The 27,898-nt window shown below is 38.2% G+C and overlaps 2 protein-coding genes across 2 annotated transcripts; one reads left to right on the forward strand and one right to left on the reverse strand.

Annotated features, from left to right (window-relative positions):
* Window positions 1-1,317: 1,317 nt before the first annotated feature.
* On the reverse strand, window positions 1,318-2,761 carry LOC131692478 (WW domain-binding protein 4). The gene is made up of 4 exons (XM_058979541.1): window positions 2,646-2,761; window positions 2,508-2,580; window positions 1,643-2,451; window positions 1,318-1,583 (listed from the first exon to the last, which is right to left on the reverse strand). Coding segments are annotated over exons 1-4 (1,089 nt in total). The 5' UTR covers window positions 2,648-2,761; the 3' UTR covers window positions 1,318-1,378.
* Window positions 2,762-3,202: 441 nt separating this feature from the next.
* Window positions 3,203-4,680, forward strand: LOC131691741 (uncharacterized). The gene is made up of 3 exons (XM_058978365.1): window positions 3,203-3,325; window positions 3,395-3,516; window positions 3,571-4,680. Exons 2-3 carry the CDS (start codon window positions 3,424-3,426, stop codon window positions 4,540-4,542), a joined length of 1,065 nt encoding a protein of 354 aa, XP_058834348.1. The 5' UTR covers window positions 3,203-3,325; window positions 3,395-3,423; the 3' UTR covers window positions 4,543-4,680.
* Window positions 4,681-27,898: the final 23,218 nt, after the last annotated feature.

Below are 27,898 nucleotides of genomic sequence, written 5' to 3' on the forward strand. Positions count from 1 at the left end.
GTCGCAAAAACAGTTGCGAGGGCATGTGACGTAACAATGCCGAGGAAAATAAAGCCAAGGAACTACCTGCGTCCGGAGTATTGGTGAAACGAAAGGCTCAGCATCCTCCGGGAAGCCTGCCTAAAAGCCAGCAGACGCATTCAGAGAGCAAGAACGGAGGCTGTCAGAGAAGAGTGTAAGGTAACATTCCGGGCCGCCAGGACCGCTTTTAAACGCCAGATAGTGCTTAATAAGGCCAACTGCTACAATGAGCTGTGCAGAGAAGTAGACGCTAACCCCTGGAGCAACGCGTACCATGTTGTGATGGCCAAGATCAAGAGTCCAACAACGCCAGCTGAAATGTACGCTGACAAATTGAAAATGATCGTGAAGGGTCTTTTCCGAAGCACGACACAACCGCATGATTTCCTACATCGCACGTTTGTGCAGACGATGGAAATGCTGGGAACAACTACAAACAACGTGCCTTTTATAGTTGCGAAAAGACTGAAAGCAAAGAAAGCTCATGTTCTGGCGTTTCCGGACAGCCAAAACCAGGAAAAAACACCAGGAGATCCAGCATCGTATCGGCCCATATGCCTGTTGGTACTCTTGGTAAACTTCTGGAAAGTATCACGCTCCAGGCTCACGAACTACGCTGAAAGTGAGAACTGACTATCGCAGAGACAGTTCAGATTCTCGAAAGTGATCTCGACGGTGGACAAGGCATCCGCACAATTATCACGAACGCGGGTAAGCGCTACTGCGCCATGGTAACGATCCACGTGAAGAACGCGTACTACAGTACTGGGATACATCAATGGAATTTTGGATGTGTGTCTAATGTACCAGGTGAATAACGGACAGTTGGAAGCTTTCTCCGAAGTGTTTTGTGCTACAGTAAGCTGGTTTGCCGTGAAGCAGTCCACCGTGCCACTCTACGAAAGTCGAGTTTGTCGCTCTGTGTGCAGCAGAGTGTCATAATCAACGGTCAATACGAGTGCTGAAGTAGCTTAGATGGAAATCAGATAAACTTGAGCTGTTTCGAAAGGGCAATGAAGATTGTGTCAAATACTGAATGACTAAAGAATATCGACATTAAGTACTTTTACTTCTGGGACCTTGTAGATAACAGGAGACTGCATTTTCACCAATCGTCTTCCTACTCCAGCGTTCCTGGTGTTATGGTCGAAAATCGGACTAATGTTTGAGCTTGTCTTAGAGCCAAAAGATGCATTCAGATTTTTGAAGCTGCAGACCCCCTTATCCAAGCTTGTAGCCAGAAAAAATTAAAACTAAACGATTTCAGCATTATGTATAACAGAACAAACACGGAAGTGATATACACAAAACTGTTTCATATCGTATATCCGACGAATAAGTCTTAATATATTTGTTCTCAGTCCGTATCTAAACGCTGTCGGGCGTTGCGGGCAACTTTTCGCTTCTTGAAAAAACCATCATCCAACGAACTTTTCTCATTGGCCGGAATGTAATCAATGACTTTTTCCTTGAACCTCCGCTCAGGCACCACCGGTGTCACGCTGGGAACATACAAAGGCTCAGGTACGGCTGGTAGCTCCAAGTCCACAACTTTCTCTTCCCTGTTAATCAAAAAACGACTTAAAAACAAATCACACCCTTATTACAATGCAACATTAACCTGTGTTCTACCGTTTGCCATCTCCCATAGGGCCCGGCAGCGGCATCCAAAACTGCTTCCTCTTCTAAACGTTGCCTTTTTGGATCGGTTAAAGCTTCAATCTCCTCCTTCACAAGCCGGTTATGACCGTACAGTTTACCAATCTGCTCCCGCTTAAGCTTTGCAGCAATCTCATGAGCGTTGTCCACTTCAAATTTAACCTCTTGTTTCAGCGCTTCTTCCTGTTTTTGCAATGCCATTTGGGTAATCTTGGCATACTCTTCCTTTTTCATGAACCCTTCCTTGGGTGGCTCCCAAGCAGACGCGTTTGTTTTAACATTCCAGTAATATGTGTACCCCTCCTCGGAAACCGCTTCCACCCAGAGCGAACCATGTCCCATTTTACTAATTTCCTCCAGACGCTTTTTCTTGGCTGCTTCAGCTATTGCAGCGGCCGTCACTTTACTCGGGCCCGATCCTTCCTCGTCGGAAAAATCACCCGGAATGTAAAAAGGATCAGCTTCTCTGCCAATTTTTTTCTTAGGTACCCGCGGACCAACGCTGGGTCCAGCCGCTTCTGATTCGGCGATTGCGGCGGCAGCTGCAGCAGCTTCTGTCCGTTGCTGTTCCGCTAGGGCACGGGAGCTAATATCCGCGCCCGCCGTTACGTCCTGCATGTAGGCTTTCATAGCAGCATCGTTCATTTTTTTCAGCTCGGCATCTATTTTGCCTTGTTCCTTCTGCTGCTTGTAACTGTTTCGAGTGATATCGGTAAGCCGTTTTTGGACATTCTGCTGATGGCGACGGCCACTTTCGTGGAATTGGATGCTCTGTGTGAAAAATGGTATAAAAATTGTGGTTTTTGGTTAAATCTATCATAGCTTACCGGTTTGTTGTCTGCTATCCAACATTGACAGAAATCGCAATATTTGCGATCGTTCGACTTCCAATAATCCGCCCTGTAAAGCAAATGGAATGGTAATGGATGATTTTGCGAACGTAGATAATTGGCCACAGCACTTACATTTTCTTCTTTCTAGTAAATTCCAAAGGGTTTTTAAGTAAAACAACTTTAGTGCAAAACTACTCTATTCTAAGTCGATTCCAAACGAATTGTTTACGTTTTGCTGCCCAACTCAATCCTAATGATTGTTGTTTGTAAAATTAAACGTTCTGTCACAGTACGCAGCCAATTCAAAAGAGATATTCAGACGATAAGAAGGTCTTTTCCATTATTCCGACAGAGGCTGAGTTGAATAAATATTTTTATGAGACAAATGCGTTCAGCTGAAATTAAATTGTCTCTCAGAGTAAATTGATAATAGCATTTCTGCTGCTGAGCTCCGGAGCAACTTCCGTGTACTGGAACAAACCTAAACCTGCCTTATTTTACTCCAGTTTTCTGCTAGAAAAAATAAAAATTTTCCTGTTCAATTCGGACTGCCAGTTTCCCGGAGGCTCGAGAAAACGTAAAAAAAATGAGCTAACATAATTTGCTGTGGTGAATATATGACTTTGCTAAGTTCGGCATAAAGGAGCATACCCTCATTCAGACGTCTACTTGTCGGTAATATGGCTGAAGGTTATTTTCAGTATCGGGTTTTTGCTTACTCGTTATTGACAGTAAAAATCAAAAATCAAGAAAAGATTCCAAAATGAATAGAATATTTTGTGCAACTTCAACTGGAGAGACAATACCGCTACGTAAAGATTATATACCGAGTGTTTATCTATCAACCAACATAAATTAAATTTTACATTCTGTATATGCAGTCTAGCACGATATACTCGGTAAAAGTAAAATGGGTCTGATCGAGGACGAAGTGAATGAAGTATCCCGATTATGCTGTAACGTAATTCCAAACTCAAAACTAATCACCTGCATGACTTCTTTGGTATGTATAAAATTGCAATTACTTTAACATCAGTTTTAAGTTTTTCTGTCGTAGATAAGGGTAGACATCAACCAGACCAACTCCCGCCAACTGACCGTCTGTCTCCGATTCCCCGACGAATATCCGAAAAACAAACTTCTGACGGAGTTCAAAAGCCGATCCATGTCAATTACCTTTCTGGAACGATTTACCAAAGTTTGCGACGATAAAGCTGTTGAGTTCGTAGGAAAGCCTCAGGTGATGGGCTTGCTTAAATTCGTCGACACCTACTTACGGGAAAATCCACTGTGCATCGTGACGGAGGAAATTTTCAACGTGAAAAAACTACTGTCTGTAACCTCTGGAGACTTAAAACTACGTCAAAAATCATCTAGCATATTGCTCACGGCAAAGGGCGGACCGTTTTACATTAGTGCTAAATTTCACGTGCCGGAGCAGTACCCTGTCGAACGAATTCAGTGGGATGATTGTGACTGTAATTTGCCACAAGCGCTTGTTCGTTTCGTGAATGGCCAAGCCAAAGAAATCGCTCGTCAGTGTGTAGAAGCTCCGCTAAAGAAGCTGAAAACTAATCCCGAATTTCAACCCAAACCGAGTTTGGAACGAACCTTTCGATTTATCATAGCAGCAATGAAGGGATTTCCGGAAGAACTATGTCCCAGTTGCGAGAAGCTGGCACTTCCATCGACATCTCAGGCAGTTGTCGAAACGGACGCGGATGACAATTTCCTTATCCGTATGTTTTGCGGTCACATCTATCATCAGGGCTGCCTAAAGAAATTCATGAGTGAGCCACCGTTCCCACCGGGCGGAAAGATATGTCCGGCAAAGCGAAAACATCCTCGATCGGATAGGAATCATTGTGGTGCAAGGAAACAGTCGGTTTCCGATAAGAGCGAACTTTGCCAACAAAGGGTGACCCACGATAAGTGGGGCTTGAACGACGTCAAATCAGCGGAGGCAAAGTGGGCCCATCAACAGGCTCGCGTTCGAGAGTTGGAAGAAGTGATTGACTTTTTGCAGTAGCATGCCGTTACCAATGGGTAACGTGAGAATGTCGACTAAATTGTGATTTATAGAATGAACCAATGCACACTGTCATGAATTTCAAAATGTGTAATGCAGATCAATGTTTGAAATATAATTTCAAATTCAGCCTTCAAAGATGTTTGTTGGATATGTCCAGGGAAATAGTGAAGTCTACAACTGTATGAAATATTACAATTAATATATTTTCTTTAACCACGATGGTTAAAAGTTATAAATTTAGTTTAGGGTGTAATGTCTGCGACATAACTGAATTGTTGTCAGTGCACTTAAGGCTGTTAATTGAAAACTATCATATCATAAACGAAATTACATTTGCATGACAAATTTTCAAATTATTTTGTGTGATACCATACAGAATAAAAGACCTGCCAATGCAATGGTGCAAAGTAATGAAGTACAAGCCACAGCGCCAATAAATTACTCCATTACCAGAGTAGAGATTGACAGCGTATGTAAGACCTTTTAGTTTACATCGTTTTAAATTTCGTGAGGCTTTTCGAAGTAACTGTAGGGATGCGATACTGAATAACGCATTATATCAATCCTTGGATTCTGGTGCCAAAGAGAAATAATGGCTGAAATTTTCAAGGTCCACTGAATTTTAAATAATCTAATTAACCGAATTAACGTTAAGGGCTGTGCTCATGCACTTATGTCACTAGGTCCCTAGCTGTCGCTGTTAAATGATTTTTTCGCTCTTCCCTAGGTTGTGGTTAGGTACTTTGTTTGTTCTAGTCTAGCGGATGCCACTCATTCGGTGTAGGCACTTCAATGGAGCCAGTACTCTGCATACAAACGGCATTTCGGCCCGTCGTTATAGGAGAAAAGATTGCCACCGACTGCATCGACGTACGGTGCAAGCGGCCATGCGTTAACCCATTATATCCTAGCGTATGAAATTTCATACGCAGAACTATCCATCGTTTTACGCGTATTTACTACAGAATTTTGGCATCTGACTGCTTTATTATTGCACTAATGGGATCATTGCACCTCATATTCCATTGTGAAACAAGACAACTGCCATTTTTTATAATTTTGTTTACATTTTCGAACCATGTATAGTTGGGGCAAATGGCGGCTGAAAAGTAAGCAATACATTTAATTGAATTTTATTGTTGGAATTCGTGCTAATAATTCCATTATGTGACAAAACGTTCCTACAGGTGTAAAAGAAGTGTTGTCTATCAGAAAATCCGAAGAAATATGTCAAACAACTTAAAATTTGTTGTTTTTATTTAAGCGTACGAATTTTTTTTGCACGAGATATTTTCATTCTCAAAACCATTTTAAGCGGTGATTTTATTTTTCCCATAATCCTTGATACATTTTTGGTGGAATTGAAGATATCACTGCATTTGGCTCACTTTTTGAAATCCCTGGGTTATAATGGGTTAAGTTTGTGCTTTGGGAAGAGATCATCAACGGTAGTCTTAAGTTTGTCAATGCACATTTCGGTTGGCATCGTTGGAACCTCGATCTTGAAACAATAAGCGTTGCCGCAGGGATTGGCGTCTGCTTCTCTGTACAGTTCTTTGTAGCATGTGGACTTGCTAAACACTATGTCACCCAAAAACAGTCCCTGGCCGCCAGGAATGCCACCTTACCCTCTTACCTGATGGTGCTGAACCTTCACGCTGGTAGGTTCTCGGCTCCAATTCGTTCGGCATTCTTACGTCACACACCCTTGCTAGTGTTCCCGACAGCCCATCGGTATATTCGGTATTGGAGCGATGCTGTCTGCTCCATTTCCTCCACACTTTTTACTTAATGCAAACGTGTCAAAACCCTTGCAGTTAACTGATGTCCGTTGTCTACTAGACTGATGTAAAGATGCTTCAGGCGTAACACCTGAAGCATCTCTACCTGTCTGGTAACTTGTGAAGTGGCTCTCAACGAGCACACCGACTATCAGACTTTTATCCTACCGGTCTCCACCAGCTTGTTGAAGACGTCCACCGGTAGTCAAATAGCTGCCGTTAGAGTGCCTCTATACGACTTAATAATCCAGATGGTTGCGTGCATAACTACACTGAAAAAAATCCAAACGTTAATTCTATTTGCTTCAAACCGCTTAAAATTCATATGAAGAAGAAATGCTTTTGTTATCACGCGCACACATACCTTCTATGTGTCAACTGTATAAACTATGTATGCACACACATAAGTTATATGTGCATATTGTTATAGAATGGGGTTTTATGTGCCTAATAGTTATGGAATGTGAATGTAAGATTAATATTTCTTGTAAATACACACATTAGGTTTATGTGCCAGCAAATAGTGTCTATATGCCTCCGTTAATTGCAAAAATCTATGTGTAAAATCAATAGGCATAACGTTTACTTTTTTCTGAGTGTAGGTTTCACTGCTCCATCAGTACCTCTCCGGTCGTGATCTCCTTCACGTCTTCAGCTCTCGTGCCGAAGAAATTCGCAATGAGCCTACGGTGGTCCGAGTTCAAAAAGGAAGGATTATTTAGCAACTCGTCTTTCTGATGTCGCCTCGTTTGAACAACGTTCACTCCCAACTCCTTTATCTTCGGATCCTCCCTTACTCTCTCGAGAAGAGCCGCGTACGATGTCTTATAGTTCGCTTCAATGATCAGTGCATCGCCCGTATATCTGTCTCAAGAAGGTTGGCGTTTTTCTTCTACTGCTGTTTCTCCTTTTCATCCTACTGCAGCCGTTTTTCCGGCTTCGCCTACTGGCTTTCCACGATACGCCAGCCACGGTCCTTTCCAATGCTTCTGTGATCGCTGACGGGCTTCGGCTAGCTTTTCCGTTGTTTCAGCTCCTTTTGCTATATCTCTCACTCTTTTCTCCTTGCGAGTATTGTGGTGATTCCTCAGTTTCTGTCGTTCCATGTTCTGTGGCTTTCTTCAACTACCTCCTATCCCAACTACCTCGTGAACCCATTCTGAAACCGGTTCGGAATCTTTAATGGATTCAGTATGGATTCCAGCTCAAATGCGAAAACCGATTTCAACTCAATCGGTCCTCGCATTTGAGCTGGAATCCATATTGAATCCCCTCTAAGAACGGTTGGTTTCAAAATTGTCCAATGAAGAACGTTCGTTGGATCAATTTGGACAACGTCCAAATAACCGTTCAACAAACGTCCATCGTTGGACCCGCATTGAACGGTTTTGAAACAATTTTTTGGACGTCTCAGTGCCCACTGAGACGTCCAAAAAATTGTTTCAAAATCGTTCAACACGGGTCCAACTATGGACGTTCGTTGAACGGTTATTTGGACGTTGTCCAAATTGGTCCAACGAACGTCCTTCATTGGACAATTTTGAAACCAACCGTTCTTAGAGGGTGGGTCTCCTCAGAATTCCGAACCGGTTCCGTTAGGGTTGCCACCTTGACCCGGAGATTTTTATTGTCCTCCCCTCTAAGAACGGTTGGTTTCAAAATCGTCCAATGAAGGACGTTTGTAGGACCAATTTGGACAACGTCCAAATAACCGTTCAACGAACGTCCATCGTTGGACCCGTGTTGAACGATTTTGAAACAATTTTTTGGACGTCTCAGTGGGTCGTGGTAGACCCCAGCAGAAACATGAGTAAGCGCCTGATACTAGACATAAACTTTAATTAAATTGAATACTCATTAAAATTTTGGAACACTTTCTAATGAGTTAAATATTAATTTTGGAACACTTTCTAAGGAGTTAAATATAAATAAATTTTCTCTCTTGCGTCCCTTCTGTAGCACACCAGGTTCCCAATTTAGCACGGGATGGAAAATTACTCATATTCACCGTAGAGTATAATGTTTCAGCGAAACAACAAAATGTTGACCACACATTTAATGGTAAATTTTGTTTGTTTTCGAGTTTGGGAAGCGACAAAACACGGGATATTCAGAAGTTTTCCTTTCTTACAGCAAAGAACCCAAATGCACCAACCACTCTAGCTGTGGAGGAAAAGCCGAACGAACATAGTTTTCCTCCACAGCATCTTCGTCTGGGAAGCATTTTGTAGTGTCTTTCGGAATTATAGGAAGGATTAAACAAAGAAGCAATTTGAAGCATTGCATACACGAATGAGTTCGTCTATGCAAAGTTTGCCATGCCATCGCTGCCATGTCCCACTTATCGCATCGTCCGGACATTATTGTCCAGGTCCTGCTCGTGCGAAAATCGAGCAACGACTGATGCAAACGAACAAGCGGTACCTCTATAAATAGCCTCCCCATATCTTTTTATTTTTTGATTATAAAGGATTTAACCTTCGAGTCATTCGCCTCTTAAATCCCCATATCTGATTGTGTTGCTTATGTGCTCTCTATTCGCGGCTCTGCCCGGGATAGATTGACTAATGTATAGCGGACCCTACACGAGCAGAAATATTGACAATAAATCATATATTGATTGTGTAAGGTCATCTTGAAAATATTGATTCTGTAGAATGTAAATGGGATTGAGGGATTGAAGCAGTCTTGTCAATATATTTATTGACAATATTTCTGTCTCGTGTAGGATCCGCTTATGGGAGTATTGACGTTTTCCGAGATCAATTCATTTTTGCTTGTTTTTGATAGTGTAGGGGAGAGTGGGTACGCTTGATCTCACTTTTGTTTTTTTTTTCATAACTTTCCAATGAAATAAAAATTTCAATTGCGAAATTCGCCATCTTGTAGTCAATTCGAATTGTAAGAGCTATGAATTAGGCTGTGCACGCTGACAAAGTCGACATAAATTTGACTTTTGCTGTGAGCCCTGTTTACCAACATTGCTTCACAGCTAAATGGCAGTGTTGGTAAACACGGCTCACAGTAAAACTCAAAGTTATGTCGACTTTGTCAGCATGCACAGCCTAATAATGTGTAAATCCGAATACTATGTCATGTCAGTAATAAGAACAGTTTTGAAAAACATGCCAAAACAAGGTTTTTGTAAAAACGTGTGGTAATTTGATCCCCCGCCTACTATGGCTAAAGAAACAAAGCACACTATGACCTATAGATACGAAAGTTTAGCCAACCACCTATCCTGACAAATTTATTAATAAGACTACCTTTTTAGAAGCACGGCAAACTTTAACCACAGTAGAAAGTCGAGACAAGTATTTGCGGTAAATCAATGCTGTTTAACTGGCTTTTTCAACCTTCAATCACTTATACCATCATTTGTTCGTGAAACAAACATTTTAGAACAATTAATAGTGCCAGGTACGTCATGAAAATGGTGTTTTTCTATTTCTATAAATTTCCAAAGTGTTTGAGAGAACTAATGATAGGGATCGAGAATTCCCAGTGTTACAGGGATCAAAGATACCTGTTGTATGAGGTGAACAAAATTATTTTTTTGCATGTGTAGTGAAACTTTTTATTCGAAAAGCGTGTTTTTCTAGGCAAAAGCCCTTAGAAAGTAATCGTACTTGAAAATATTCATAAATAATTAGTTCGACGATCTCATACAACCGTTCAAAAAATTTGAACGGTTGTCTTCGCGATGGATTTGAACACATATTTTCTAAAATATTATACAACTTTTTCAAACCAAACATAATACATCAGATTTGTTTTTTAAACATCATAAACGACCAAATGCTTCATTTTCTTTTCATATTGTGGTAACTTTATGCGTACAGATTAGGAGATATGGCCAGGGTATTAATTATCCCCAAGGATCAAGTGTCCTCACTCTCCCCTACTATTGAAATACAATAACAATATAACAATAAAACATAATTTCATTTTATTCCGAATTGTTTGGTAATAAGCAGATGGAAATCCGTTCATCAATAACAAAGCTATTAGCGTTTAAAATAGTGATGCAAAAACGTGACATCGTTTGATTTTAGATTTTAGAATGACACCCTGCCTCAGATAAAGACGGATACAGGTGTGCACATTTTTTTCTGTGTGTGAGTACGGTTGTCATTTTTCTTTGATGAAGCTGAAAAACAAGAGGATATGAAGAAGAAAAGCACAAACAAATGACGTAGTGGGCCTTTCTGTTGCCATAAGTTTTCTTTCGGTTCGGTCATAGTTAATTTAATCGGTTTTTTTCGAAGTAAAATGTGTCCCTAAGTGTTCTAATAGGTAGATCCGAGGTGAAGCTCGGCCTTTTCTCACTTTTCATCGTGCGCCAAAAAATCAGGATGCTCGTTCGTTCACTTCAAGGGCCTCGACCGCCATGCTTAATTTTGCAAGTATTAAACTAATACACTCAAAAGTGTCAAATGTTCCCACCTTTCTCCCATCTTGGCCCCAGATAGTGCAGTAAGACATTTTCAATGTCAAAAAATCAGATGATCGGAAATGACTTAAGAAGTACCTAAATTAAGGCTTCTGACGAATCATTTACAACCATAAATGCAAAGAAGCTTGGTAAGTTTTTCTCACGTAATACCTAACATCGACCGGTATTTGCAGCGCAAAATATCACCATTTTCTTTTTAACGGGAAGAGAGAGAGCAGCGATGCCAGATTTACAGATTTGTCTGTATTTTACAGACTTTTGATGGTCTCCTACAGACGTAATCAGAAATCTACAGACTTGTAAAAGAGTAACAGTGTTTAACAAAATTGCACTAAAATAATTTGACCCGAATACGAGTGATTCCTTTACAATAGTTTACTAATTTCAAGCAACTTCTAAAGTAACAACCTTGTGTAAATAGTATCACTCAAAAAATATCGATCCGGCATTTTTTCAGAACACTAGCTCCACCTTTTATTCTCGCTCCCAAACACTCATTTACTGGTGTATTATCCCTCAGGCTTGGGAACAATTTTTCACTAGTTGTATATCCCCCAAATGTGGCCACAGTCCCAACTATAGTTACTATATTCATAGTTAGGACACAAAAGCCGTAAAACTGGCAGCTCTTATTCCAGGAAGAAAACACTGGCATCCCATGCAAATGTTCAAGCTCTAGCTTAATAGTTTCATTGTTGATGTCGTCAGCAAGAACTTTACATGCACGAATCCGATGATATGATGCGATTTCATACTTGTACGAATATGTCTTGTTGTTACAGAGTTTTTTTTTTGTTTTGTTCATTTTTTTCTCGATAACACAAGGAAAAAGTAAAATAATTAATAACCACAATCACAATACCTTTTCCATAAACATCCGAAAAGAACATGATATGTGACGTCATGCTCGATTGGCTCCGGCATTTGACATGTTCAATTGGCTCCGCACAGCGTCTCCGCCTAACTATGAATATAGTAACTATAGTCCCAACTACAAATATATTTAAAATGACCGTTAAAGCGGGCAAAGCATTGTTTTCGAGTGTTATGTCTGTTAGTCAGTTACATGCGTCCCACTATATTCTGTTCCTAGGTAATATTAATTTTTTTCTTGGATTAATAGAGCATAGGAATAGTCAAAGTTTTCCTGCCCGAAAGTATCCATAAAAACAGAAATCTTTGATGAAAATAGTGCAAATTTAAAGGAAAAATAGTTTTAGAAGTCAAAATATTGATTTTACGTTATTAGTTTCCTCAACAAAAAGTTGTATTTTAGTGATACCTGCAAGTTTGTAGAGCATATTAAATTAATCAATTAAGGTAATAGCATGGCAAAGTCGAAAAACTGATATTTTTTTTAAAAAAAAACAACAATTTAGCCTCAAAAACGAGGTCTGGTGTCTGTTGTATCTTAAACCAAGTTATTTAAAACATGATATTCTACAACTTTGCCGGAGATATCCACCCTCTAAAAACATTTTGAAATCTCTACTTTAGTCTAACCAAAAAATAATTTATTTAAAAAGTTGCAGAATAATATTGTGAACATACCCTACGAAGAAATGTTGGGCCAAAAATGATAGCGCAGGCCTCATATAGGTTTTGTCCCACCTTTTTCGGATTGGTCCCACTGTGCACCGTTGTTCCAAACCGAAAAATGGTAAAAAAAGTATTCTCTAGCTCTCTTTAATGTTTTCGTGATTAGATGTCTACAGGTAAGTTTCATGAAGCTTGCTTACGCCTAAAAATCGGCTAGCACGTTCACTTTTCTTAAGGGGTTACTCCAATTCCAAGAAATATGTTTTATCAAACAATATAAGAATATTTCCCTTTCGCATCCTGGTGTAATGGTTAAGTTGGAGTATCTTTATAAAGGGCACTATTGATCTGTGTGTTTCAACGAGCGATATACATCTATGTTTGGGTAGGGGTTCCTTAAAAATAGTTTTTTGACGGCTTCTATGTACAAGAAATTTCTACACTTAGATTTATCCAAGAAAGCATTAATTCGTTGAAATATACCGAAGTAACCAATACTAAGATACATATCGCCCGTTTAAATATATAGATAAATAGACTCATAATCCTATATGTCACGGTGCTAAATGCGTTAGTTTGTGGATATAGCTTATTAAGAACCTATACATGAGGCAAATGTTCATTTAGTGACATTCCGATGTGAAAAATACATGTGTGTTACGCATCCTCCACCATCGAGTGCGGCATCTCACCCGCAATTTTGATGCGGCATCTATCCCAATTGCTGGGGAGAGATGCCGCACGACGACATTTTCCTCTGAAACTATAGATGACCGTGATGATCAGAATGTCTTCTAAAAGGCCCAAACTATTTAACAGAGGCATGATTTACCAAAAAAATTACATAATTAAAAAACCGAAATTTTAATGTGGTACTGAAAATTTTTGGTACTCCGCGATTCAAGTGGGCGCACATTATCATTAATAATATTTTTGTGGGTCAATAATACGGCTTATTTTACATCTCCAGTGTTGTTATTCTTCGAAAGACAAACTTTCAATACGATATTACCGTACTAAAGTGACGCTTTATACGAGATATAGCGAGTGCGGCATCTCACCCGAAATTATCCTAAACAGGGAATTGGGTAAAACTACATTTGTACGTGAAGGGCACAAAACCTATAACTAAATTAGTTATGGAGTTTGCGTTTTAACGTCGTCTCGTCAGAATTCCAAATACGAATTACCCAATTCCCCCATTAATGGAGAAAATTGGTTTCAACCAAAGCTGTTACCCTTAGGGAGAAATATAGTATAGCACATTGGCTTGCTAAGCCAAATCATAAAGAACATAATATTGCGCACTTCCCACCAACCTGGATTCCGCATTTTCAAAGTGCGATTGATCAAACTACTACTGAAAACTGCAAGCTGTCAAAACACATGTATTTCAAGTGATAGAGGTGGTTCTTTCATAGACAGACCACAGCCGAACTAACCAGTCTATGAGAAGAATTTAATAGAAGAATAGTAATTGCGCAGTGCGGTTAGAATCCAGTTTTGATTGCCACAAGCAATAACTAGAGATCCCACTAGGGCTCCTTACACGCGGCGCTACTAATGTCATTAGTGAGCAGTAATGTCACTTTAAATGATCGTGTAAGTCGAGTAATGACGAAATTTTCATACAATTTCAGTCATGTCATTACTTAGTAAGGACACTTTTATTGCGCGTGTAAGTTACACTGAATCAGCGCGGTTCTTCAGATACTATAGGTTTGTTCCAGTACACGGAAGTCACTCCCTGTTGCTCCGGAGCAAAAAATTCTTGCTCCTTTTCACTCCAATGCTGGTAGAAACCAGAAGAAGAAAAAGAAAAGAAGATAATACAGGAATGATTTTCTCCCTGTTTGCTCCGGAGTACTTCCAGTTTCTCCTGGTACTGGAACAAACCTTATGACAACGATGACAACACAATATGGCGTGCGCATTTATTAATACCTACTATGGTTGGGTGAAATGAGCAGGGACTGTTATCTGCTTTGTGGTGGGCGCATTTGCACACCCGTTCGTCACCATATAGCGCTTTAAGTGCCACTGAAAGTTCGTTAGGAAATCAAAACAATTGGGTCTCTAGTATATATTTCCCTCATGGCCAAACCAAGTTTCGACTTCATTTGTTCTCCCCACCTCAAAAAGAATAACTCCATATCAACATTTGAATAAGGCTAATAAGATTTGTAAACAAACTTTTGTTTTGCTGATTTCTCCTAATTTGTTATCATTTCAACACAGAAAACATTTGAAATTGATTCTACCAAGGATACAGATGTTGATTCATGTGTATTTTTCATGAAATTCAACTCGGTAGCGGAATAATGAGCGAAATAAGTTTGTTTACAAAAGTCTCATTAGCCCTTTTGAAGAATTACTATTGAACTGCTCTTGCAGGATATCACGCGCGACTAGGTGTTTGCTCAGGAACACAAATCGTGTCTCCGTCTTTGGAGCTAGCGTCAATCCGGCGCTAGCTTAGTCCTGTTACTAAGTTAGTGACGGATTCTGATGAGACGAAGTTGAAACGCAAACTGCATAACTAGTTTAAAAAAAATTAGTTCATTACCCAAGCAACCAAAAGTTCATATAAAGGAGCTGCATAAGCTTCTCGTTTTAAGTAATTGTGCGATACGTTCTGTGTTCTAATAGCGGCTTAAGCAGCTTAAAAGTTTGCTAAGAACTTTATGTGAACTTTAACTTCTGGTTGCTTGGGTAGCTGAACCCAGTTTTGGTTTCGCTATCTTTCATCAGCAAAGCAGAGCTTCTGTGCTTCAGTACTCAGGACCAATTATGTGCTTCGCGGATGTATTGTTATGTTTTTTGGATTTAACATCTATCTGGTTGCCAAGTGTGTATCAGAAACTGAAGTTGAAACGCATTCCTATAAATTGATTAGGGCCACCATTTGTGATTGAACTATTTATAACTAAAATGTACTTCCACCTACAATGATACAAAACATTCAGAACAAAAATCATTGAGTTTTTGTCATATTGCATTGTTAAATAAAGACGGTTGTATTATACCGATCAGAATCAGAAGAACTACTTGCTGACACAAAAAAGATAAATCCTATAGCAGTTTCCGAGTTGAATACCAATTAGCGCGAAATCATCGTCTTTCGAACATTACCAAAATAAATCCACGCCTGTCTGGAACTGCAATACTCACTAAAATTTAATATAATATAATAAAAATGAAACAATTTTAAGAATAACGTTGCTCAAAGAAGTTGTAAAAGAACTTATTCAATCGGTTGCGAACCTTTTCGACGAACTAGCGTCTCGAAAGGTTAAAAACTAAAAAAATATGACAAGATCGAAAAGTCTTAGTGCTTTTCATAGTTTTCAAAATACAAGTGCAATAGTCAATTTTATTTCAAATCAACATCAGGATGGCTCCCATTTCTTGCTTTATGTTACAAAATGAATTATTGGTACATACTCGCCAAAAAAAAATATGAAAAATTCTGAACAATTATAAAAAAAAACTGAGTGTTTTTTACTAAGCTTTTCACATACGATGATATAAAGGAAATTGTTTCGATTTTTTTCTAATAGCATTTAAATGTATCGGACACGACTTATTGAGCCACACAACTCGGTTCCAAACCGGCGCGACTCCCCTGTTGATTGCTGTGGCACGATCAGTCCTCCGTCGCGTCGTGTGGCGGCGGCGGCAGCGGCTTGCATCGAAATCCATGGGAATTGGATGTCGTCTTTGCTTGTCATTTTTTCCCGCCCGATCAAAATATTTAAGCACAACAGCAAAAATTCGCTCCGCGACTTCCCCGGCAGCGTGTTGCAGGCCACTAATGGCATTGTAATTTGAATTAAATGATTGTTTATGATTCGGATTCGGATTCGCGTGGCCGACATGACCGGGCTGAAGACGTGCCGATAAATCCTAATCAGTAATGTCTTCATGTGGTCCGTTTCTTGATTATAAAATAGATTTACTGGATTTACAATGTATTAAGTGAGCCGTTTTGTCATTATTTTCGTTGGAAAGGACCAGAAATTCTGAAACAATTGCTGCGTTTATTAACGGTGACGCAGTTTCTGAATTGGGGGTTTGTAACTTTTCGATGTTTAATTACGCTATACCTTGTACCGTGCGTGACATTTGCAAAATGCATTAACATACTGATTAGAAAACACTCGATGATTTATTGAATTTAAATCGGAAACCATCCAACATTCAATTGCATTAATTTCAAATCAATAGTCTGAACAATCACACGAAATTGCATGGCGCCTGGCTCCTGGTTTTTTCACATGTCATTTCGCTCTCTTATATCGGTGCGATGAATATTCGCATGCTTTGCTGTATTCATCATAAATAATAATTATCATATAATGGTGCACGTTTTGGTGCGGCATATGTCCAACAGGTGTCACTCTGGCAGAATATAGAAAATATGAATCTGCGTGATTGTTTCGATTGATGACGTCGCATAAATTACTTCTTGTGCGATTTGGTTGGTCTTTCATTAGGTACCCGACTCCCGAAGACCCTAAACCGCTAAACGCATGGTACAGGATGGTGACGCGGGCAGTCACGTACAACAATTGCCATGGCCGTTGAGAGAAATTACGGTCCCGGGGGGTCCAATAGGTATAAGGGCCCCCTTCAGCATTGTAGATTTTTCGAACACAGAAACGGTTAAGCTCGAAATCTATCGATAATCAAATGATTTTTTTTATTTCAATTCTGTAATCTGTAATCAAATGATTTTTTTATTTCAATTTTTTTCCTTTTATTTTCCGTCAGTCTCTGAGTACCTATCACCGACACCAGAGAGGTGTTTGCACAACCAGATATTGGATCATTAACACATTGACCGAGATCAGCTTCGTTAGTGAAGGAAGTCGTGATACATCAGAAAATATCACCGACTAATAGAATATAGATTTCAGGAGCAAGTGGAAAAAGTCCAAAAATAAACAAAAGTGAAATCATAGAAAACATGTAAAATCAAAATAGTTTAAATAAGTAAAAATGGAAATGCTAGACGATATTAGAAAAACAAATATTACAATAAAGAAAAATTAAGAGAAAACTAAAAAAATAAAAGGGTTAAATAATAAATAAATTCATATAAAGTAAAACAAAATTAGATGAAATTGAAAAAAGAAAATATGCACAAAACACAAAAAGATCAAAATAAAATATAGGGGAAATATTCAAATGATTAAATGAACAAATTTTTTTTATTTACGACCCTTTAACAGCTTTGGTCATTCGGGTCGGGAATAAATGTGTAAAATAATAAAATGTACATTTCAGAAATGGTGGAAATAATCTCTAGTTCATTGTTAATTCACACTTAACTTAGTGTTGTTATGATTTGAACGGTCTTCTTTGCAATCTGTTATGAAGCTATGTTGAAGTATTTCTAGTCATCTGTGTCTGATGAGATATCTCCGTCGACTGATTGAGAGGATACTGTATGTATGTTGTATGCTTCTGGTACTGTTGTTATATCCATGTGCATGGGACGGGTGTCGTCGTCGGGTTGATTGCAGATAGGGCGTCCCTCTTTTTTTGAGTTGTTTGAAGCTGGATTTTTGAATAAATGCTGTTGTTGTTCTTCTAATTCGCACTCTTGTTGCATTTCACGCTGGCGTTTCCTCGTTACAATTTGGTTTATTTGATTTTCCACTTGGTGATTTTTTCGAGTCTGCTTCTTCGGTAGATTTTCTACGATCGGCTGTAGTTGTACTGGTTTCACGGGTAATGTTTGTTCAATTTGATTCGCACTAATTTGCCTTTGCACCGTTGGTTGTTGCAGCTCGCGGGAGTCCTTAGAGGTTATGTCTTTTGATCCACAATTGCATTTACAATGACATTTATTGGTTAGGTTCTGTGATTGACTTGATCTCAATAGACTAGCAAAGCTATTTATTGCTGCTTTGTACTAATTGTCTGGCGGCAGGCAATGAGATATCCCTTTCGGTTTTGATTCTGATCACTTCAACTTCCATTTTCCAGGCAGGGCAGCTCCTGTCGGCTGGGGAATGCTGACCTCGACAGTTTAAACAATGTCGTTGGAGTGCACAATTGTCATTGAGATGGTCACCGGAACAATTTTTGCATTTAATAGAATTCTTACATTTGAGTCTGGTATGTCCATACTGATAGCATTGGTAGCAAAGCATCGGTAAGGGATAATACATCCGTATACGCACTCGAATCGGCCCAATAAATAAATAAATATGCTCAGGAATAACTGTGCTGTTGATTGTTAACACCAAAATTGACGATTTAACCGTACCTTCTGGTGTGTTTTTTACTATGCGTTGCATCTTAATAATTTTTTGTGGTTTCAATTCCTCCAGAAACTCTTTCTCAGTCATATCATTTTCTAGTATTCAGCTCAGGATGAAGTTCGGTCTCTATCGCGATTCCGTTCGATAGTCTTTTCATCGTTAGAAGCTTTCTCATTTGCTGCTTGTTACTTACTTTCAATACGTAGGCAGTTCCATTGTGTTGTGTAAATGCACCATCGACTTTGCCAACTTCATTTTCGATTGCCTTACCTATGAGAAATGGGTTCTTTGGTAACGGGTTATTATTGGCTCCGCGCAATGTAACATAATATATTCGTCCGTATTGGTTGTTAGGGTCAAGCCACTCCGGTATTCTACGATCAGTATAATCTCCGGCAACTCGCTGGCTCAGATTTCCGGTAGCCATACCGGCTATTTCGACAAACAGTTCAATCCACTCTTTTGTTTTGCGCTCGTTTATAGGAACAATAAACCAAGAGAAACTCTGTATAGGTCTGTCTGCTCTGCTGTGTGACAACGATGAAATGAAAAAATGGAGAACATGCAATTTAAAATTGTTTAAATGGGTAAAAAGGAAGGTGCTAAAGGAATGAAACACAACGATAAAAATAAATTGAAGAATATTGAAAAAAAAATCCATACGAAAGAAAAGCATCAATTTCAAATCGATAAATGGAGAACAGAAAAACAAACAAAAAAATAAAAAAACTAAGACGAAAAAATAGAAGAAAAAAAAATCAATAAATAAAATCAATTGAATAAATGGATTCAAAAGGAACAAATAAAACGATAGATAAAATACAAAATTTAAAAAAAAACCTGTTTTAATCCACCTAGTGGTGCAATTGTGCCTTTCTCATTTATCCAAACTATTATTTAATGGCACAACTGTCACGAACCTGATAAGCAACATGTCGATACTAACACACTTGAAACAAACAAAAATATAATATTTATATAGCTTAATCAGCGTGAGTTCAATGTTGTCTTCATGGTGGAGAAGGGAAGGGATATAATTAGTAGGAGAGAGAGGATCCATCGGGAATCATCTAACTTTTTGTAGTATACGAGGTGGATGAAGGGAATGCATGTGGAAGGATGGTCTGAGAGGGTGGGGGGTGAGAGAGGTCTGGGGGTTGAAAGGTAGGAGGTGGAGGGGTAGATGGAGGGTTCAAAACCGAACTTCATATTATACCTTCCATTTGAGACTAGGTTAGTGAAATTTGGTTGTCATCACCGAAGTGGCTTTAGATCTGGAATTTGCCTGGAGCCCCGGGACTTCCGGAATTATCCATAGTGGACAATAAATTCCAATATTTTTTGATTCGCCATCAGTGATCTAGGCCTGCGATTCGAAGTAAATTGATGTTTATTTCAATAGATTTTATACCTATGAGGTATTACAATTGTACCGGTTTATATGAGAAATTCCTATGTGACCGCTACCTGTGACCCCGGAACCAAAAATCAGAACTGAATGAAATTCAATAGCAGTCAATGGGAGTATTATATCTTTCATTTGAAATCAAGTTTGTAAACATCGGTTAAAAGTTTGCTGGGAAATAGGTGTGACATTAGCTGGGGAACTTTGCGAGTTCCCAGGGGGCATCAAGATCCGTCATAGGTGACCAATGTGGTCAAAACTACTTCAATTGATCATTAGTGACCTAGACCCACAAATCCAAGTAGAGTTGAACGTATTTGAATATGTATTACATTATTCAGACATCATAGGGCTACCAGTTTATATAGGAATTGGCTGTGTGACCACACTCTTCAACCCGTAAATCCGGAACCGGAAGTCCGATCAACTAATAATTCAATAGCGTCTTATGGGAGCGTTATACCGTTCATTTGAAACTGAGTTTGTGCAAATCGGTTCAGTCATCTCTGAGAAAATTAAGTGACATTATTTGACACACACATACATACATACACACAGAAATTTTTGCGATCTCGACGAACTGAATTGAATGGGATATGACACTCGGCCCTCCGAGCCTCGGTTGGAAAATCGATTTTTGGAGTGATTGCATAGCCTTTCTTTATATGAGAAAAACAAAAACCAGCTTGAGTATTCTGAGTTCAAACATAATTTAACGTAAAGTAGACGAGAAATGACGAAAAACTACGTTTGCTTTTAGCAGTTCAGGGTCGATTTTTTGACAGTTTGAAGATTTTTTCAATTTTGGCCAATAAAAATGGATTTTTATATGAGAGAATCCCAGTTTTCCCTTCAAAGCGATGTATCTCAAGATACGCTCAAATGATATTGAGATTATAAGTGTTTTTAATGTAAAAATGTCTGAGGAACACGATGGCATTAGAATTTTCAAAACTAAAATATATGTATTGAGTGAAAAATAGTGAACTTTTAATATTTAACTGAAAAAATCGCATAGTTGGCAGCACTGCCACCAAGAGATAATATTTTTTCTAGACTCCTTGAACAATTTTCTGCAAAAGCCATCTTGCGGTTTGATTCCAAAGTAAATAGAACCGGATATACGATCAAAAGAAAATCAAGGGTTTTGGCAATTTGTCAAAACGGGGGTGCTCCCATGGACCGAGGGACGGTTCAAATGACATGAAAATTTGGGTTTTTATATATTGGCCCTAGATGAATAATTTCTCCAAATTTGGTTCAAATCCGTGGAGGTCGTTTTTAAGTTTGCATCTTTTTTTGATCACTGCGCGGAATGACCCATGTATAAAAGAAAATGTAATACAAGAATACATGTCAAAATAGAAAAACTAGAAAACCTAGATGAAATTGAAAGAGAAACAACAAAAATGCAGGAAATTAAAATATGAAACAATTAAACAAGAGAAAACAACAATTGGAGGAATGAATAGAAACTGGCAATTGAGCACTCTGAAAGAAGGTTCCTGAGTTTCCTTCTTCTTTCTAATAGATACTTTCATGATTCATTTAGCGGTTAAGACAGATTAAAATAAGTAGAAACAGAAGTCACATATCATCTTGAAAAAATAGGAAATCGCAATTATACTATGATTCAATTTTTTTTCTACTGCATGTACTTAGGTTCGTGCCCCCAAGTTTTGTCAAAAGCCCAACTATTCATTGGCCGAAGGCCATGTAAGCTTTCTTGATTCTGAAATCGATGTGAGCTGTCCAATTAAGTTTTGAGTCAAAAATTACCCCAACGTATTGACTTGATCTGCGGCAATAATTTCAGAGTTAAAGAATTGCATCAGACGAGCTCCAGTTGTGTTCCTTCGTTGCGTGAAAAGTACCATTGATGTTTTATTTAGATTAACTGATAGTCCAACATGAAGACACCATTGCTCAACAACGCATAAGGCTTGTTACATCAAATCAAATAGTGTGTTAATACAAATACCGGTGATCATTATATGCCAATCATCGGCGAAACCATATGTCCGAAACCCAAGCTCATTAAGTTTCTTCAACAATCCATCGGCGACAATGTTCCATAGAAGTGGTGACAGCACACCAACTTATCTGCAGAGACTTAGTTTTTTTTTATCTCTACTTGTCTTAACGATGGGCACAGATGTCGATTGTTAAGCATAGTATGTATCTAGTTCGTGATACATGATTGTTCTTCATGACTTCGTGCTGCTTCCAAAATGAATTCGAAAGAAACGTTGTCAAAAGTACCTTCAATATCGAGAAAAACTCGCAAACTTGATTGCTTGTGCGAAAAAGCTTTTTCTATATGTTGTAGATAGTATTGTGCAACAGGGTGGGAGTAGACTTACCCCGCTGATATGCATGTTGCATTACATGCAGCGGGTGCTCACACAAGCCAACAACCCGAATGTAGTGGTCGTTTAAACGTTACACTAATTTAAGAAGGAAGGAAGTCAGACTGATCGGTCTAAAGCTTTTTGTCTCCTCATAGGTGACGCGGCCACTTTTTGGAATCAATTTTAGTTATTTTCCACCACGCTAATGGAATGTAACCTGTTACATTTTTTTTTTCAAAATATGCTTGAAGTGTTCATATCCTCTTTGTAGTAGAACTGTAATGATTTCATCTTTTCCCGAAGTCTTATACGGAGCAAAAATTTTAATCGCCCACTTGATAGATTCGTAGAACATCCATGAACTACGAACCAAGATGTAAGAATCATTAAAATGGAGAAGTTTGGAATCAACGGTAGTTAATGTGGAGATATCCAGTCACCCATATTTCCGTCTAGCCCAGGGAAGCTACTTGGGACCGATGGTGTTATAGCTCTACTTTAATGACATGTGTTTAGTGCTGAAAACTCCTCGTCGGTATTTCACAGACGATCCCAAAATATTTCATCTCATCCGTCCAATTGAGGAATGAAGATTTCCAGATTTTTCCAATAACAGCGCGAAATCTTCGCTGATTGTGCTGTGTAAAGGCGAATCTCTGTATGCAGGACTCTGAAAAAAATTGCATGACTGCCGAAAACCTGGGTCAAATTTCGTATGCGCGTTCAAACGACTGTTGACATAGGTGACGGTGGGAGGAGACTGTCCTGTGTTTTTCCGTCCCTGATATGGACACCCTCTTTTTTAATATCGATTAACGAGAAATGCACAGTGGTCCAGAGTGCAAATTTAGCAGGAACTTTTAGATATTATTAAAACTAAACCACTTAGCCTTGCCATGTGTTTGGAAAAGTTTTCGCAGTTCGTGAGCCCCTTCGGTTTGTTAAAACAACAGTTAGGGCGGTTCTAATTTTACCAATATCAAAAATTAAATTTTTGATCATTCTGGATAGAGCCATACTTGTCGTTCTACAACCTTCAGTAAAGTTTGTAGAACGGCAAGTTTTAGACAAGTTTTCTAAAGATATGTAAGCTCTATCATATTTTTTCATTTTACAAAAAATTTAAAAGCCATGGTTTTCCAAAATGGGGTTGTTTGGAATAGCAATATTACTCATTGGGGAAAACAAAAATTAATTTTTTTCGACGACATATAAGGTCATGATTCGTGGTACAATTGGCAAAAAATGGCGAGCACGATATTTTTTGAAATTTCACAAAATTATTTCATAAAATGAATTTTTGGTATTATAAGTGTTAATATTGTTTGGAATAACAGAAGCTAGAGTTTTGATGTATTAGAAGAAACTGTTCGTCTTCAAAAATATTGAAAAAGCATTTAAAGGAGGTTTTAGCGAAAAATTGAAACTGCAAAAGTTATATTAAAAATTTGGTTTATCATGAATTGACCCTTTGTAGTATGTTTAAATTACTTTTAGGGGGACAATATAAAAGCTATATAGCTTAGTTTTTATGATAAAATTCTACGCTTCTTTATTTTTTACTTTTTAGCGACATTCAATTAGCTTGAGATTATTGAGTAGGGTAAGTTATGAAAGTTTCAAATATGCAGATCGGAAAAAACTAAACTTGGCATCTGTCTCGGCATTCGAAACAGAGCAACAGTGATAAACAGCTGCATTTCATTGATACTACTCGTCGACAGGTTTTCAGTGGCGATCTTACGTGGCTTCTCTTTTGTCGTTTCTCGCGGTAAAGAGGGACAAGTCTGTCTTTACCAGGAGACATGTTGGTGGACTTGAGTGATTCATAGTTATGCTGCGTAAGCTCGACTCCTGCCAACAGAAGACAAAGGATTAGTCCGTACGATTTGAAGCATGTTTCTTATGACTTCTAGTTTTTGCGATCTGTATATTCCACATCCTATGGTTCTAAATTTTCATAACTTTCCCTACTCAGTAATCTCAAGCTAATTGCATGTCGTTAAAAAGTACAAAAGAAAATGTGACTAAATATTAGCCGAAATCAAAAATTAAAAAAGAAATTCTACATTTCACAATACTTTTCTATCATTTCAAATGGTGGGTAGGGTGGTTCTACATTTAATAAAATAAGAAAATTGACTTTTTAGTGGTTCGAGATAAAGTTTCGTAGTCTTCAAGAAAATTGAAGAAAATCATATGTAAAAAATCGGATACACTGGACTCTATGTCTACTTTCCATTTTACAAGACATTTACCGATAAAATAGGATGTTTTTAAAAATGGTTTTATTTACATAACTTTTGCAGTTTTGATTTTTCATTAATATGACATTAGAAATACTTTCAGATATTTAGAAGGCGAACAGTGTGTCGTAGTATAATGAACTTCTAGCTTCTTTTGTTATAAAGTTATGGATACTTTTTTTTACTAAAGAATATTTTTTGAGAAAATATTGCAAAATATGCAAAAATGTCGTATTTGCCATTTTTTGGTGATGTATACTACAAAGCATGATATATCAAATGATAGCATAGATATTTAATGTTAAACGCCTATTTGAAAAAGTAATAATTTTTATGTAAACAATCTCATAACTTTGAAACAAAAAAGAGTTGGTGTATAGAAACAAATTAGGTACCTTAAAATTATCTTCAAGTTGTCTATAGGGTACCTAAGTGTAAAATAAAAACTACAAAACTTATAGAAATAAAATCGTTTTTTAAGAAATTTCCTAAAGCTTACACTTGGATTTGTCGTGCAATGAAAGGTATACAAGATAGAGCTCGCGTGTCTTTAGCATATTTTTCTAAAATGTGCTGTTCTACAAATTCATTGAAGACAGTCAAGCTCTATCTTGAAACGTAAAAAAGTTCAATTTCAAATCTTGCTAATATAAGAACCACCATAGCTTCTGCTTAAACAAAAAGAAGGGCCTTGCCAAACATAACTTTCCTAACCGTATTGTAAGGCTAAATTACTTAGTTTTAGCAAAAAGTTAAAATTCCTGCTAAATTTACATTCGGATCATTGTGCAATGGAAGAGGTTGGTAAATATATATTGATAGAATAACAAGCCATTTAGGAATCAGAATATATTGCCATGCCAATATATTCTGATTCCTAATCTACTGTAACTATTCAAATACTTATTATGATAGCGTATAATCAAGTGCTGAACAAAGTAATACAACCGCGACCTTGTGCGACCGTTACAAGCCGTCAAAGCCGGTTAATAAAAATGTGATCGATCGAGTCAACTACCTACTCAATCGCAACGGGAAATCTGAATAATTTTTCACACCAGCTGAAAGCTGGTTGATTGGCCTTTAATTGTCATATATGTAGATTTACATAAAACATATGTGAAACGTGTTGCAACGTCCAGTCTTGTACTATAGATTTCATTGCAATTTGATTGCATCTGATGAGTGATTCGCGGATATCCCTGTTTACCACAAACGATTCTCTAGAGATAGTTTGAATGACATGGTCAGTGCTAGAATAAAATTGCACAAAGTGAAATCAAAACAGCTTTCAATCAGCATGCATTAATCTAGCAGTCCTCATTACCAATAGCTCTAGTTGTATGTGTCACGAAAAAATTGCGCTTCTGGAGTAACTCGTTTCCCGGAGCGATAATAGCGGTAATGATATATGACCTTCCTCTGGTGGCAGCTACTTTTCCATGACTCCAGACACTTAGAACTGTGCTGATGTTTTGTGTGACCATGGTGACATAATTGTTATCACTTCTGGTGATAAATTCCAGTCAATTCATTGTCCGGCTACCGGATTTGATTCTTAATCGAAATATTTTCAAACAGATTTTAAGTCGAGAATACAGGAACATTTTTCCTTTTATTGCGCTTCTTTGAAACGGCTCGGCGCGTTAGCCTTACTGAGGCAATATAATATATAAATATGCCAGTCGCTACTTGAGAGTTAGTCAGAGTGCGTCAATGACCCTAATAAAAATTAAAGAACTTACAATCAGCAAGCTATATGAAATATAATCCACATAGAAATCAGAGAACACTACTTTTCTGCACGACCGGTATACTCATTCAAAAGTCACAGCTTTCACTTATTCAATTTCCCAATTTCGGTCAACGATACTGCGATGACATTGTATAAATTTATATGGCATCAGCTTGCATTTTAAACTTTAGCACTTATTTTGTGTCCACAGAAATCAATCAATACCAATAGTACGATTCAAGCCGAAAACCAACAATGGGTTCTCCTGATGTCATCGTTTAAGCGCAACTCAATTAACGAAAAAAAACTTTTGTGAAATACTCGATCAGCACGTGTGATAGCTTTTCGTTTGATTGACTAAAATTGTGTCCAGTTGCATGGGATCAGCTGGCAGCCAGTGCCCCAAAAACAAACAGAAACCGCACATTGCACATTTAATTTTCGCTCCAGTAGGTATAGCTCGCACCGAAAAAAAAATCAATTTTCACCTCATTGAAGAGCATTGGACCTGCAGCCTTGACCAATCGCTGGCAGTATCGGGTTGCGCTAGGATGAAAAAAATCGACCCACGACACGGCATTATTGTTATTTGCGGTGTTGGCGGAAAATTAATAGCGCCAATTCTGCGCCAAGAAGGTCTTCATTAATTTCACGGTGCACTATCGGCGGAATCGCGCATGTGTCCGCGAGCTGCTGTCTGCCGCTATCGCTAGGCTCGATCTTTTGCTATGCAAAAAGGTACAGCGGGGTTGAACGACAACGAAGCAATGAATGTTGTTTATTTTTTGGATTTTAGTATTGATGGCATTTAACACTGAAGTCTATGAAAGTGTGATTTTACTCTTGATATTCCATTTGATTGATGTTTAAGGTGAACTTTATTCTAGTTTTTGTATGAATGTTGGACTCGCTTAAGAAACCCAATGCACCTCCGTAAAAACCTTTCCTTTCTTATTAACCATGTTTTGATTAGGAACAGCCCACAATATAAGAGTGTTCATGGAAATATTTCGTGGCGAAAATATTAGGATTAAACGAAAAAGAGTGTACACGCAATATATCACAACAAAATGTCCGAGGTAATTCAAATATTCGTAAAGGTACACATATTTGCCTTGACTCCTCTGATCAGATTTAAAGTAAAGGTAGGGTCGATTTGTGTAGACAGTTTCAATCACTTTCAATCTTCTTATAGAATTTTACGAAAAGAACATTATAGATTTTTCCGCTGACAGTCCCCGATGTGATAAACAACTGAAGATTTTCCACATCTGCGAATCGCTTGCCAAACAAGGATTTTGTAGCGAATTTCGACGTATTCCGATTTCACTTCCTGTACAGCTTCCTTGTGTAAGTTCAAACACCGCTCCTGATCGGTGCCTTTTGAACTATATCTATCTGTTATGCAAAACTTTTATTGATTTTGCACAAAATGAATTGAAATTTCAATCGAAATGTTGAGTATATAAGAGATTAGAATCATTAAAAGTCGGAAATTGTTTATAAAAAAGTTGATTCCGATATTTTATGAATTAAATGCCAAGCTGGCTTCAGAGTCTTTGGCGTGG

This window comes from Topomyia yanbarensis, chromosome 3 (assembly GCF_030247195.1).
Source record: "Topomyia yanbarensis strain Yona2022 chromosome 3, ASM3024719v1, whole genome shotgun sequence".
Taxonomy (NCBI): Eukaryota; Metazoa; Arthropoda; class Insecta; order Diptera; family Culicidae; genus Topomyia; species Topomyia yanbarensis.

What these genes read in the sequence shown, in the direction of transcription:
- LOC131692478 (XM_058979541.1), bottom strand. An exon ending in GGATAGCAGACAACAAACCG is followed by an intron (nt 2,452 to 2,507) that starts GTAAGCTATGAT and finishes TTTTTCACACAG; the next exon opens with AGCATCCAATTCCACGAAAG. An exon ending in TGGCAAACGGTAGAACACAG is followed by an intron (nt 1,584 to 1,642) that starts GTTAATGTTGCA and finishes TTTGATTAACAG; the next exon opens with GGAAGAGAAAGTTGTGGACT.
- LOC131691741 (XM_058978365.1), top strand. Translation starts at nt 3,424, where the DNA reads ATGGGTCTGATCGAGGACGAAGTGAATGAAGTATCCCGATTATGCTGT. An exon ending in TCACCTGCATGACTTCTTTG is followed by an intron (nt 3,517 to 3,570) that starts GTATGTATAAAA and finishes TTTCTGTCGTAG; the next exon opens with ATAAGGGTAGACATCAACCA.